This window comes from Lontra canadensis, unplaced genomic scaffold (assembly GCF_010015895.1).
Source record: "Lontra canadensis isolate GAN:19392208 unplaced genomic scaffold, GSC_riverotter_1.0 scaffold123, whole genome shotgun sequence".
Taxonomy (NCBI): Eukaryota; Metazoa; Chordata; class Mammalia; order Carnivora; family Mustelidae; genus Lontra; species Lontra canadensis.
Window position 1 is genome coordinate 2,150,920 of NW_022631117.1, and position 11,917 is coordinate 2,162,836.

The 11,917-nt window shown below is 48.2% G+C and overlaps 1 protein-coding gene across 1 annotated transcript in view; it reads right to left on the reverse strand.

Annotated features, from left to right (window-relative positions):
- Positions 1 to 2,994: 2,994 nt before the first annotated feature.
- F9 (coagulation factor IX) overlaps positions 2,995 to 11,917 on the reverse strand; it is a 34,444-nt gene continuing 25,521 nt past the window's right edge. The window contains exons 7-8 of the mRNA XM_032841412.1: positions 5,608 to 5,722; positions 2,995 to 4,704 (exon numbers count right to left, since the gene is read on the reverse strand). Coding sequence (XP_032697303.1) covers positions 4,157 to 4,704; positions 5,608 to 5,722 — 663 coding nt within the window. The 3' untranslated portion in view covers positions 2,995 to 4,156. The remainder of the gene's footprint in view (positions 4,705 to 5,607; positions 5,723 to 11,917) is intronic.

An 11,917-nucleotide genomic window follows, 5' to 3' on the forward strand; every position in this document is an offset into this window, starting at 1 on the left:
TGGGTGGCTCAGAGGGTTAAAGCCTCTGCCTTCGGCTCAGGTCATGATCCCAGGGTCCTGGGATCGAGCCCCACATCGGGCTCTCTGCTCGGCACGGAGCCTGCTTCCTCCTCTCTCTCTGCCTGCCTCTCTGCCCACTTGTGATCTCTGTCTATCAAATAAACAAATAAAATATTAAAAGAACAAACAATGACAGCATTCAGGATACTTACAATTTAGGCAATTTTTATAGATTAAGATCACATATTTAACATCGCAGTGAAGCAGCCTTTTGAAAAGAAGTCTTTGGCATCAAGAATATCCCTGTTTCTATTTCCATCCTTCTCTGGACCAAGAGGGAAACTTGATCTGGCCAGAGCGAAATGATCTGGCCAGGCATTCGAAATACTGCTGTCATTCTGTGAGGGTGTGGAGAAGGTGCTATGGCCCTGTTCCAGAAGCCAGTGCTACTTTGTCTATCTATAAGAGAGTCTGCTGTTCTTCCTTTTTGCTAGAGGTTGAAATAACTCTGGGACTCTCCAGGTCAGCTAGAACTTCAAGGAGAGGATAAAGAAGGTCTGCTTTGTAAGTCCAGTCAGAGAAAACGAGTTGAGGGGTCTATGTGTCTGCATAGGATGAAAGGGCGGGGATTCCACAGTCTCTGGCCTCCTGAGATTCCTTCCACAGCCTCTGGAGTTTGCAGAATGTGCTGATTTTTGTAGCTCTTAACCTCGAGATTTCTAGATGGCATTAGGTTCAAAATCGGAAGGAGCCCCAATTTCCTGAGTGCTTTGCGCAGACGGACCTGCCAGCAGCCGACCTCGGTTTCCTGGCCCCCCACGGCTGCACGGCACGGTGGGAAGCTCAGCTGCCGGCCGTGGGGGTCCCGGCTTCTGGAGCAGCTGCTGTCTCCATTGCCACGAGGGTCTCAGCCTGCACAGCTGCCGGGATGACACTGACAAACCTGCTCTACAGGTCAGATGGCACATCTGGAAGGCCCAGTGCTCCCCGCTGGGCTCGAAGCCAGAGCCCGGCCCCGCAGGTGTGTTCCACACGTGCTCCCGAGCGCCCGCTAGGAGCCGGGGCTGCAGCTCCCGCCCCATCTTCGCCGCCACTCTGCCTCCCAGACTCCCTGCGGGTCCTCAGTCGGTCCTGTTTATCAAGGAGAGCATCGCTGGTAGGAATTCTAGGTGCTTTTCGGTCCCAGGTTTGCCGAAAGGGTGGCCTCCCCTGCGAAAGTCCCCCAGCGCGCTTTGTGCTTCCACGGTTGGGAGCGGGAGACCTGAGCTCGGGTCCTGGCTCTGCCCTTGCGGTCCTCTGGCCGTGGCCTTACCTGGGCCTCTAGCGCCGCCTCTGTTAAAGCGGCCCAGTGGTTTTGATGGTTTCTATGGGCCCTTGCAGCTCTGACATGTTTAAATGGGACTGGGAGCCTTCAGGAGTTGTCGAGGAATTTTAAGTATACAATTAAGCGACTCTGCGAACTGGTCTGCCATGGTTTAGGAGAGCGGGGGAGAAAAGCCTTTCTTTTTCCCTGGACGGAGCAAGTCGGACAGGGCTCTGTTCCTGCCATCACAGAACAACGCACCTTCCCAAGAACCCAAACCAGCCCCACTTAAGCAGCGAGTTAGCATGACCGCACCGCACGAACACGCTTTTCTTCCCGCAGCGAGAGCTCCGCTTTCATCTGTCACTTCCCGTAGTGGAGCGGCTTGTCTCCGCCCGTTTAGGTGAAGTGCCCCAGTGACTCTGAACGCACTGATGACTCTTTCACTGCCACGGCACGTGCCCCAGGTAGAGTCTAGCGAGGCCCTGACTCCGACGTCACGGGCCCTCAGGTGGCTCGCGATGAAGCCTGTCACATTTGAGCTCAAGGGAAAGAGGATAACTGGGGCTCAGAGCTTTCTGGGCCCGGGATCTTCTTTCTCTGCCGCCAGGAAGACAATCACAGGAGGTGTAAAGCCGCCCCCCATCGCTCCCTTTGTCAGGGGTAGTCTCCATGGCAACCAGGCCAGAATGGCTCCCTTTGACCAGCTGCAGAGTGCTGGGGTTACAGACCCTCCGTCATTCAAATGTGAAGTCACTGATTTCGAGCACAAATCCGTACCTTCCTCAAACCTAACTGAACGATTGTAGCTGACAATAGCAGAGCTGATTTCTTTTGTTTATTCTGGAAACCTCCATCCTGCTCATTATTGTTATTTATTATGGCCTCCTTTCAGGATACTTAACACAAGGCTAATTCCTGCTCTGGGATGAACACGGGTTCAGATTCAGCTAACATTTGTCGAGCCTCTCCTGGTTTGGTCATGTAGCAGGCGTGGACAAAGCAAATTATATACGGTGTTTTAGTTCACTCACAAAATACATAAATGCGGATTCAAGTTTAATGAACATGTTGGTGTTCGGCACGCAGTATTCAGTCCTTGAATATTTGTTGAATGAAAGAATGAAAACAGGAAATTACAGACTATCAAGGTCAACAAGGGCCTTTGAGAGCATCCTGTCAAACTTCATTGTACAAATGGAGAAATCAGAGCCCCAGATGTGGAGTGATTTATTCAAGGCCATAGCCACAGCTGTTTAAACTCGGTTCTGTCCTAGGCGGATCCAGACCACTGCCCTCTCCAGGGCACAGAACACATTGCCTCAGATGAAAGCCAGTGGTAGTAGAGCTTCAGACTCTGATGTGTGGTATTGTCCTTGGACAACTTATGCTCAGCGTTCTGCTGAATGTGGTGTTTGTGCTACTTCTCTGTGAATGATGTGACAGGAAACGCTTCCTGAGAAATCTGAAAATACGTTAATCGGTACTTATGTTTGAAAGACTAAATTAAAAGGGATTCACTAGTAGATCTTGAAAGAAATCAGCAAGAGTGAGACCTGGCTGGGGGGTGAGGTGATGGCTACAGCCCAGTGGGGTCAAAGCATTCCCAAACGTGATTTCTTCAGGAGTCTCACAAATCATGAAATACAGGGTGACCGATTCACATCAACCGAATTCACAAAAAGCTGCGCTATGAACCAGAACATCAGTTTATTAACTCATAATGGAAGCCATTCTAACACATCAAAGTACCTGTGTAGGTTGGTCAGCAACCCTATAGAAAATTCAATCTGGAAGGTCTAATTATAATCGGTCGCCCGGAGAGCCAGAAAAGGGGGAGTGAGCCACCAGTGCACCCTTCTCTACAGTGGGGATATGCTAGGTTAGGAGACATGACTCTCATGTTCTCTGGTCCAGGACAACTTCCTCCTCAACCCTGGATGGTACTGGAGATACACTGAGTTGATGTCACCCTTCTCAGTTACCTCCATCACAACACAATGACAAGCTCTTGGGGAACTCTTTTGATGGGTCATTCCTTCCATGATGTGTGTATGTGAATAACATTACTCTCTCAGAGTAACTTTTCCTCCAAGATCTTCGGGCGCCTCACTTCAACCGGATGCTCCGAAAAGCAAGTCAAAGACCAAACTGAAAGCAAGTCTGGGTTTGACAGACATGTGTAACTGTGGACAGCAGTAAAACGGTGTGATGTGTCCCTTCCCTCCTTTAATCCCTTGTAGGGAAAAGGGCAGAGAGAGGAAAAGGGAGAGAAAGGGAGAGAGAGAGAAACTGATTTCGGGATTAGGAGATGGAAGAGATAGAGGAATTGGGAATAAGGGTACAGAAAAGGAAGTGGTGTTTTCTGGTGAGTTTCAACCTGTCAGCTCCTCCTGTGTCCTTCCTTTATGAGGGTGGTGCCGACCTTGTCGTGAACTAGACCAAAGAGCCCAGATACAGATCTAAAACATTTTGATGATTTTGGTGGGAGAGGTAAGAAAGATCTGGAACATGGAATGCTGCTAAGGAGGGGAAGTCAAAGAGTTGCTCTGGTGGAGAAACTTCATGCCTCATGGGCGGGATGAAGCACTTCACTTCCCAGTTTTGTCAAGGGCTAGACCTGTGGGAATGGTCATAGTTCCCGATCACAGTACGTTTCTTTAGTGATTCCATTTTCTAATCTACTTACTCTAGCAAGATAGGAATTCTAGACCGATTTCTCCCCCGAAAGAGAAAAAAAAGCAGTATTCATAGGATGTATGCGGTCAAATCTAAAGAGATAGGAGAGCGATTAGTAAAGGACCTTGTCCATTTTCAACCGCGAATACGGCAACCTTGGAAACAGATTTTTCTTTAAGTGGACTTTGTCTTTTCTTTGATCCAGTTAACGTACCGGGACACCTTTGTATATATGCCGTATTTTCCTTTCATTGCACACTCTTCGCCCCAGCTAATGATTCCAGTTAAGAAATTGACACCTTCCACTTCGGTGACGTGGGGCCCCCCGCTATCTCCCTGGCACGAGTCTTTACCGCCCTCATGGAAGCCAGCACAGAACATGTTATTATAGATGGTGAACTTTGTGGAGCGAAGGCATGTGGCTCGGTCAACAAGTGGAACTTTAAGGTACTGGAGAACTGAAGCCGATCTCCCTCTGTTGAAGACTCTCCCCCAGCCACTCACATAGCCGGATCCAAACTTGAGGAAGACGTTCGTGTATTCCCTGTCAGCAACGCAAACAGGGGTCACATAGCTGTTGAGCGTCAAGGGTTCATCCAGTTCCAGAAGGGCGATGTCATGGTTGTATTTATTTATAGTCGCATTGTAGCTGTGGTGAAGAATAATGCGGATCACGTTTCTCTTTTGCTCTGTATGTTCCTTCACCTTGGTGTTGTGCTCACCTACGGAAAGAAAATTTCTCTTCGGTCACAGGTAGACTTACACGTAAGGAAACAGCTTGGCCAAGATTTTCGGCATCCCTCAATTAACTGGCAGCCCAGTGTCAACGATCTCATTCTTATATTGCTAGGGTTTTGGTAAAATGTAACGAGGAGAAGTGAGTGGGGGGAAATCGGAGGGGGAGACAAATCACGAGACACTGTGGACTCTGAGAAACAAACTGAGGGTTTTGGAGGGGAGGAGGATGGGAGCTTGAGTGAAGCCGGTGGTGGGTATTATGGAGGCACGTATTGCATGGAGCACTGGGTGTGGCGCATAAACAATGAACTCTGGAACACTGAAAAGAAATTAAAAAAAAATAAATTTTTTTAAAATGCAAAAAAAAAAAAAAAAAAAGTAACGAGGGCCCATGCAGACATTTCAGACCAAAAACCCAATGGGGACCAACATGGAGCTGGCGTGTTCTCCCATGCTGGTATAAATCTTACATTGGTCAAGGGGGTAATTACTCTACTTGGCATGAATTACCCTACACTCCTAACTTCAAGTATTTCGACCCCTTTTCTGAGCACAGAATGACATTGGGTCATTCAAAGGCTGTGCCAGGCCCCAGAGGTACAAAGGCGAATGATACGACATGGCTTTGGGGGAAGGCTCAGTCTGGTGGGGAAATGCACACATCATACGTAATTGTACCCCTTCGAGATGGGGGCGAAACTGGGCACGCCGAAAGAACTTTGGGGGGCTTGGAGGATGGAAGAAGTTTGGGTCCGGAAATAGGGCTCCCCTAGCACTAACCCAAATTATTTCGCAAAGAACTTCGTAGACCTTAGGAAAATATGATGCACCCGTCATATAGAAGGTCTAGTGATCCTGCAGATTCCTACCCTTTTTTGTTTATTTACCTGCAACCACAGTAATTTTATCACCAGGCTCAATGCAGTGGGCTGCGGTTACCACCCATTTTTCATTGATGATGGACCCTCCACAGAACGCATCGATCCTCCCATTCAAAAGGACCTGTAGAAACAAAATCGTGAAACTGACTACCTAAGGTGTTCGATCCAGAACAAAAGAAATACGGGTGCTGTTGACAGGAGTGGGCACAAAGTTTGATTCCAGGTGCTGGCAGAGCTGGAGTGTTTCTGGAAAGTGTCAGCTTTGCAGATGAGTTAGTGTTTCTGGAGCGCACTCAACAAAGCCATTTCTGTAACTGACTTGAAGAGGATGTGCAGGGAGAGCCAGGGGGAGCTCTAGAGGAGGCAAGTTAGGAGGGGACAGCTTCTTTTGGTGATTTGGGGCCCTTGGATGCCTTTTCCAGGTGAGTCGGATTCTCTGATGGCACAGATTGCTTCATGGGAATACGGCAGCTAAATTCGGAAATTTAATTGACTCCTCCAGATCCATTGTTACTATTGAGTTTTCTGTCGCTGCATGAGGATATCTTGCTACAGTGTGATTTAAGATAGTACTGATCTTTCCCTCGGGTCTTTTAAAGCCCTTTGTAGACTATGAATTGAGACCACTGGCCTCCATAGAACTGTGCTTACAGCCATCAGGGCGGTAAGGAACAGCAGGACACATGCACTCCTTCTCTTTTCCCCTAGCCCTATTCCACTCCCCCCTGGCTGGCCAGTAAGCTGCCTCTGTCCTGAAAGATCTCCTTAGCTGCTGTGTTTGGGCCAGGATGGAGGCGTTCGGGGGCTGGTTTGAGCCCGGGCATTATTAGACAAGAGGCCAGTCCATTCTTTCATCCGTACATCGATTATATAACCAGAGTGGACAGTGGATATTTTTACCCCCTCAATATCTAGATCAACTCGGAGAATTTTCACTTCCAGTGTGCCCAAGGGCCTCGAGCCACCACTTCAGGAAGAAAGCTGAGAAGTATGGACACTAGAGGGCGCACTGAACATTTGGTAAACCTTATGCGGGAGCCGACTAGCTCTTAGGAACTCATGCTCTTTTTCTAAAGCACACCTCGTCTCACACTATAAATCCGTTTCTCAGCTAAGGGAAAAAAGTGATCAATGGCCTCAAGTGTGAGTCTGGGAAGGTCCTTGGTGCATATTCTAGTGAAGATTCTTTTTGCCTTAAATTCAATTTACTGAACACCTACTAAGTCCTAGACAGTCAAGCGTCAGCCTCCTACCCGAAGAACTCTGGGGTGGACTCACGGCAAGCCTCTGACCCCTTTTGCTTTTCTTTCCTTTTCTAAGATTTTATTTATTTATTTGACAGAGAGAGAGAGACAGCGAGAGAGGGAACACAAGCAGGGGGAGTGGGAGAGGGAGAAGCAGGCCTCCTGCCGAGCAGGGAGCCCTATGCGAGGCTCGATCCCAGGACCCTGGGATCATGACCCCAACCCAAGGCAGACGCTTAACGACTGAGCCACCCAGATGGCCCCGACCCCTTTTCCACACTTTACTTTCTCATTTTCTGGCTGTTGTTTTTTGTACAATTATGCGTAAATAAATAAATGCTTTATGTAAAAATATAGGAAAACTCACATAATAACATAATAAACACCTGTGTAGCCGCCATCATCCAGACTTAACAGTCATTCTTAAATTTTTTGAACATTTATTGATTGCTTACTATGGACTAATCACTGTGCTAAGGCTTACGTACATTTACTACAACACTTTGTGGAGTAATATTAATATGCCCATTTACAGATGAGCAAACCAAGGTTTAGATACGTACATTAACTCCTTTAAGGTCAGTGGTGAAGCTATAATGCAAAGCCTCGTCTTCTGGCCTTCAGAGTCTATGCTCCTAGGAGCACAGCGTGTCTCCAAGTGCGGCTGGTGGGCCAATGGCAGTAGAATCATCAGGATGCTTGTAAAATCCAGATTTGGAGGCCCCCTCCCTCGGCAAATAATCAGAATATTTGGTGGGTGTGACTGGAGGAAATGAAGATCTCCAGAAAATCCCTATGCATAATTAAGTTTGAGAAATTCTGTTTCTGAATTTCCAAGGCTTCATGACCTTTATGTTTCGAAAGTGCTCCATCTACACAGAGCTGGCCACATAATTTGTGGGGCTCAGTCAAAAGTGAAAATGTGGAATCCCTTGTTCAAAAGCCAGGAAAAAACATGCCATTGAAAATACTTAAATACAATTTTTTTTTCTTTCCTCTGTGGTCTCTTGCAATCTGTCATGGGGTTTTAATTTTTTTATTATTTATTTATTTAAAAAAAAAGATTTTATTTTATGTATTTGAGAGAGAGGAGAGAGAGAGAGAGAGAGAAAGCATGAGTAGGGGGAAGGGGTAGAGGGGAGGGGGAGGGAAGAGCAGACTCCCCGCTAAGCGGGGAGCCTGACATGGGGCTCCATCCCAGGACTCCGAGATCACCACCTGAGCCGAAGGCAGATGCTTAACCGACTGAGCCACCCAGGCACCCCAAGGGGTTATTTTATTTTATTTTATTTTATTTTTTTAAGTAGGCTCTACGTCCAGTGTGGAGCCTGACATGGGGCTTGAACCCACAACCCTGATATCAAAACCTGAGCTGAGATCAAGAGTCAGCTGCTTAACTGACTGAACCACCCAGGTGCCCCCATGGTGTTTTTAATGTTACTACTTCATGTCATGCTTTTTCAGGCCTCGGGGCTATTTGCTGGGAGAGTACAGACACTACCGGGCGACCGGGAGCTGCCCCCTGTGCTTTGGCATGCAAGCACAAATACCCTTGGCTACCATGTCCCCCTCCTACCAGTCCCATGTCGCAGCAGAGGAAGGTAAGTCAATCGGCCCTTCTCGCTGGCCCAGGGCACCAACCAACAGTGGAGGCGTGATTCCCAAGGGATTACAGCTTCCATGGCGGGACGCGCTCAGCACCTGCAATGGAGGTGGGCAAGAGGCTTGCCCCCACCATCCACCCTCCAAATGAGCTGTGACACACACCTAAGATGCTATGTAGCCATGCCCCGTCCCCAAACGGCACAGAGTGTGTACACCCAACCTCGACCCTCCCTGTGCTGGTGCAGGAGGAGGGTGACGACGATGGCTGAGGGGGGTATGCCAGCATGCCATGAACTGAGGGTGGCAGTGGCCATTGGGCATGTATGGGGAGGAGGAGGCAGGCCTGGCCAACGAACCAGGTGACAAGGGAGTGGGAGGTCGAGAATCCATTCCAGGGAGGTGGTGAGAAGTTCCACAGAGGTAAGTCGACATCTCTCAGTCTAATGGGTTGGTTAGGCCAGACTGAATGATATCCACGGCCCCTGGGCACAGAGACTATGATGTAGCTTGTGTGACTCCTGGCAAAGACTTGCTGCCTGGAGCTTCTATTCCTTTCTGGTGGATGGCTGAGAAATAGGATTGTGTTTTTTTGAGCCTGAAGACTGTTGTTGTTGGTGGTGGTGTTTTTTGTTTTTTTGTTTTTTTTTGCCAATCTCTGATTGGTATTAGAAATTTTAGCAAACGTCTTTGCCAAGAAAAAGCCCGAAAATATATTTGCATTTAAAGATATTACAAATGACTAGATTTTGGAATGTTTGCTTGGCTACTGCAGGATCACAACTATCTAAATATGAGCTATTTGGGGATGAGCTGTCTGCTTGGCCAAGGACAAGTTCTTGTAAGACATCACTTTGGAAAATGAAGGGAAAAACGGGAAAGCATATGTTCTGAGCAAGGCATCCAAGTTCTGATCTGTCAACCCTTTTCATGTTTGTCCTATGCTAATAGGAGCCTGTTTTCTCTCTTTCAGACACATACACAGATGCCCACCAAACTCACCCACATCCATCTACAAAGTACACATTCACATAGCTCTTCTGACGGACGCTCTTCATTGATAATGCCACCCCAGAGCACTAGCTGTCCCCCAGCTATTCTCTTCCTAACCTTTAACTTGAATCTGGCCTTCCCCTGTGATTTTCAGTAAACTCTTCTCTCTTTGTAGCCACCTCCAGCTTTCAAATGACATCTTTTTTCTGTTTGCACACTCGTTCTCTCATATAAAAAGCAAAACCAGGGGCGCCTGGGTGGCTCAGTGGGTTAAAGCCTCTGCCTTCGGCTCAGGTCATGATCCCAGGATTGTGGGATCGAGCCCTGCATCGGGCTCTCTGCTCGGCGGGGAGCCTGCTTCCTCCTCTCTCTCTACCTGCTTCTCTGCCTGCTTGTGATCTCTGTCTGCCAAATAAATAAATAAAATCTTAAAAAAAAATAAAAATAAAAAAATAAAAAGCAAAACCATTTCTGCACAGTGTACAGCTTGTTATGCCCACCGGTGTGACTCACCCAGCCATTGGTCCAACTTCATTTTTCTGGGCACAGAGGGGATGCTCATTTTCTTTTTCATCTTCGGTTTTTAATGGTTAACTACACTCATCATTGAAATAGCTTTCATCAATCCATCTTAGAGAATAATGATCTAAATGTTCTGTCCAAAATAGTTTTGTGGGGCCAGGTGAGATTACATGTGTCATGTTTTTGTTTCTCTTAATTGAAACTTTATCATTTGGGGGTTACTTTTTCCAGGTCAGGACGTGTCTATAGTCTTAGACCCCTCGTATAAAATCTTTCTCCCAGTCCACCCCCTTTCCAATGTAAAGGGAGAAAAAGAAAAAGTTCTGATTCATACATGGGGTAACTGTGTGCTGTCTTCCATAGGGGTGTGTCTTAATCTGATGGAGAGGGTTGGGTGTGTGTAGATAGCCCTCCAGGTCAAGGCCGTGGGTACATTTAAGGATGGCTTCAGGCCTAAACTGAGGAAAGCCGAGACTGGGGAAAATGTTGAGAGGTTTTTGAAGATTCTTTAGGTCAAGAACAGAATACGGAATAGACAGACAGCTTCTCAAGACATTTTGCTGGTTGCATATTGGCAATTGTATGTGATACAACCTAATATAAAGGTTAAGGGAAGCTTAATTCACCGTTTGGCTTCTATTGTATTCTATTTTTTCCAATCCAGTAAAATGATCTCCAGATTATTAAATGTAGAATAACTATGGCTAATTCAGAGCTGAGGTCCACGATGAAACAGAAAATAGAAAGACCATGTACTTCACATTCAAGGCCAGACAGATCCAAACCCAGAACAGAACGTGCGGGAGGAGCTCTTGGGGCAAGTCTGCCCATGCCCAGAATTATTGGCTGACAGGGTCAAGGGCAAGGGACCAAAACCAAATTAAAGCTTTAGAAAGCCAAAACATGGTGTTGCTTTCTCAAATTTCTCTTTTAAACTGTTGATGAAGGTGGTCTCATAGTACAGGTGTTTTGATTTCCCTTTTCTCTAATGTTCAAAGGTTTTCAGGGCTTCCCTATGTAGTATGAAATTTGAGTCCTGCTGTTGTTTTCCGCTCTAAGGATAATAGTGACTCTAGAAACTATCCTTTCTGTCCCTGTGCCCTGCGCTTCACCCTCCAGCTTCCTCTCCCGGCTCCTGAAGTGTCCCAGCAGAGTCCCTGTCCCCTCTCCCTGAGCTCTCTAGAGGCTCTGAACCCTCCGCTGGTGGGAAAATGAAGGAAACTGGCCTCACGCCCCTGCCCGCTGCAGGGAGGTTAGAGGTCAGGCAAATCCCCGGTGCCTTTGACCTATAGGGGTCGGGGTGGGGCTGGCCGGGCTGGAACCGGGAGGGGATTATGGGAAGCCCCGGGGCAGGGGGCGGACCCAGTGCGGCTTGGCCTCCAGCCTGGAAGCAGAAGGGGAAGTCCTCAGTCAAGGTAAGGACTGAACGTGGCCACGATCACTGCCACGCTTGAGCTGGGGGCCCGGTGAGCCTCACTTCTTAGAGTCCCAAACCCGGCTGGAGTGGCAGAGGTCCGCCAGCCTGCCCTACCGTCCCACCAGGTGAACCAGGGCCCTCGACACTCCCCACGGGTTTACCAGGCAGGGGCCGTCGCCAGCTCTTCAACGTGAACAAAACCCGAGTTTTCCCCCAAAGCCGCGCAGCCCCCGTCACCGACGTGGGGTTGGAGAGGCTTTTCTTAACCGGGCCCAGAATCTGCTTGCCTGCCTCTGACTTTCACCCATAAACCCTCAAAGCAAAAGCCGCCCTCTCCCTTCCCTGTGGCCCCTTAGCTCTTGCCAACAGCTAACTAAAACCTTTTTCTTAGCGCACTAAACCTCTCCAGCTTGACGCTGTTCATTACTCTAGATGACAGCGACCTCTCTGTGTTCTTCTCTGTGTGATTTGTTCACCCATGGAGTCGCTTTATTCCCCCCCCCCCCCCCCCCCCCCCCCCCCCCCCCCCCCCCCCCCC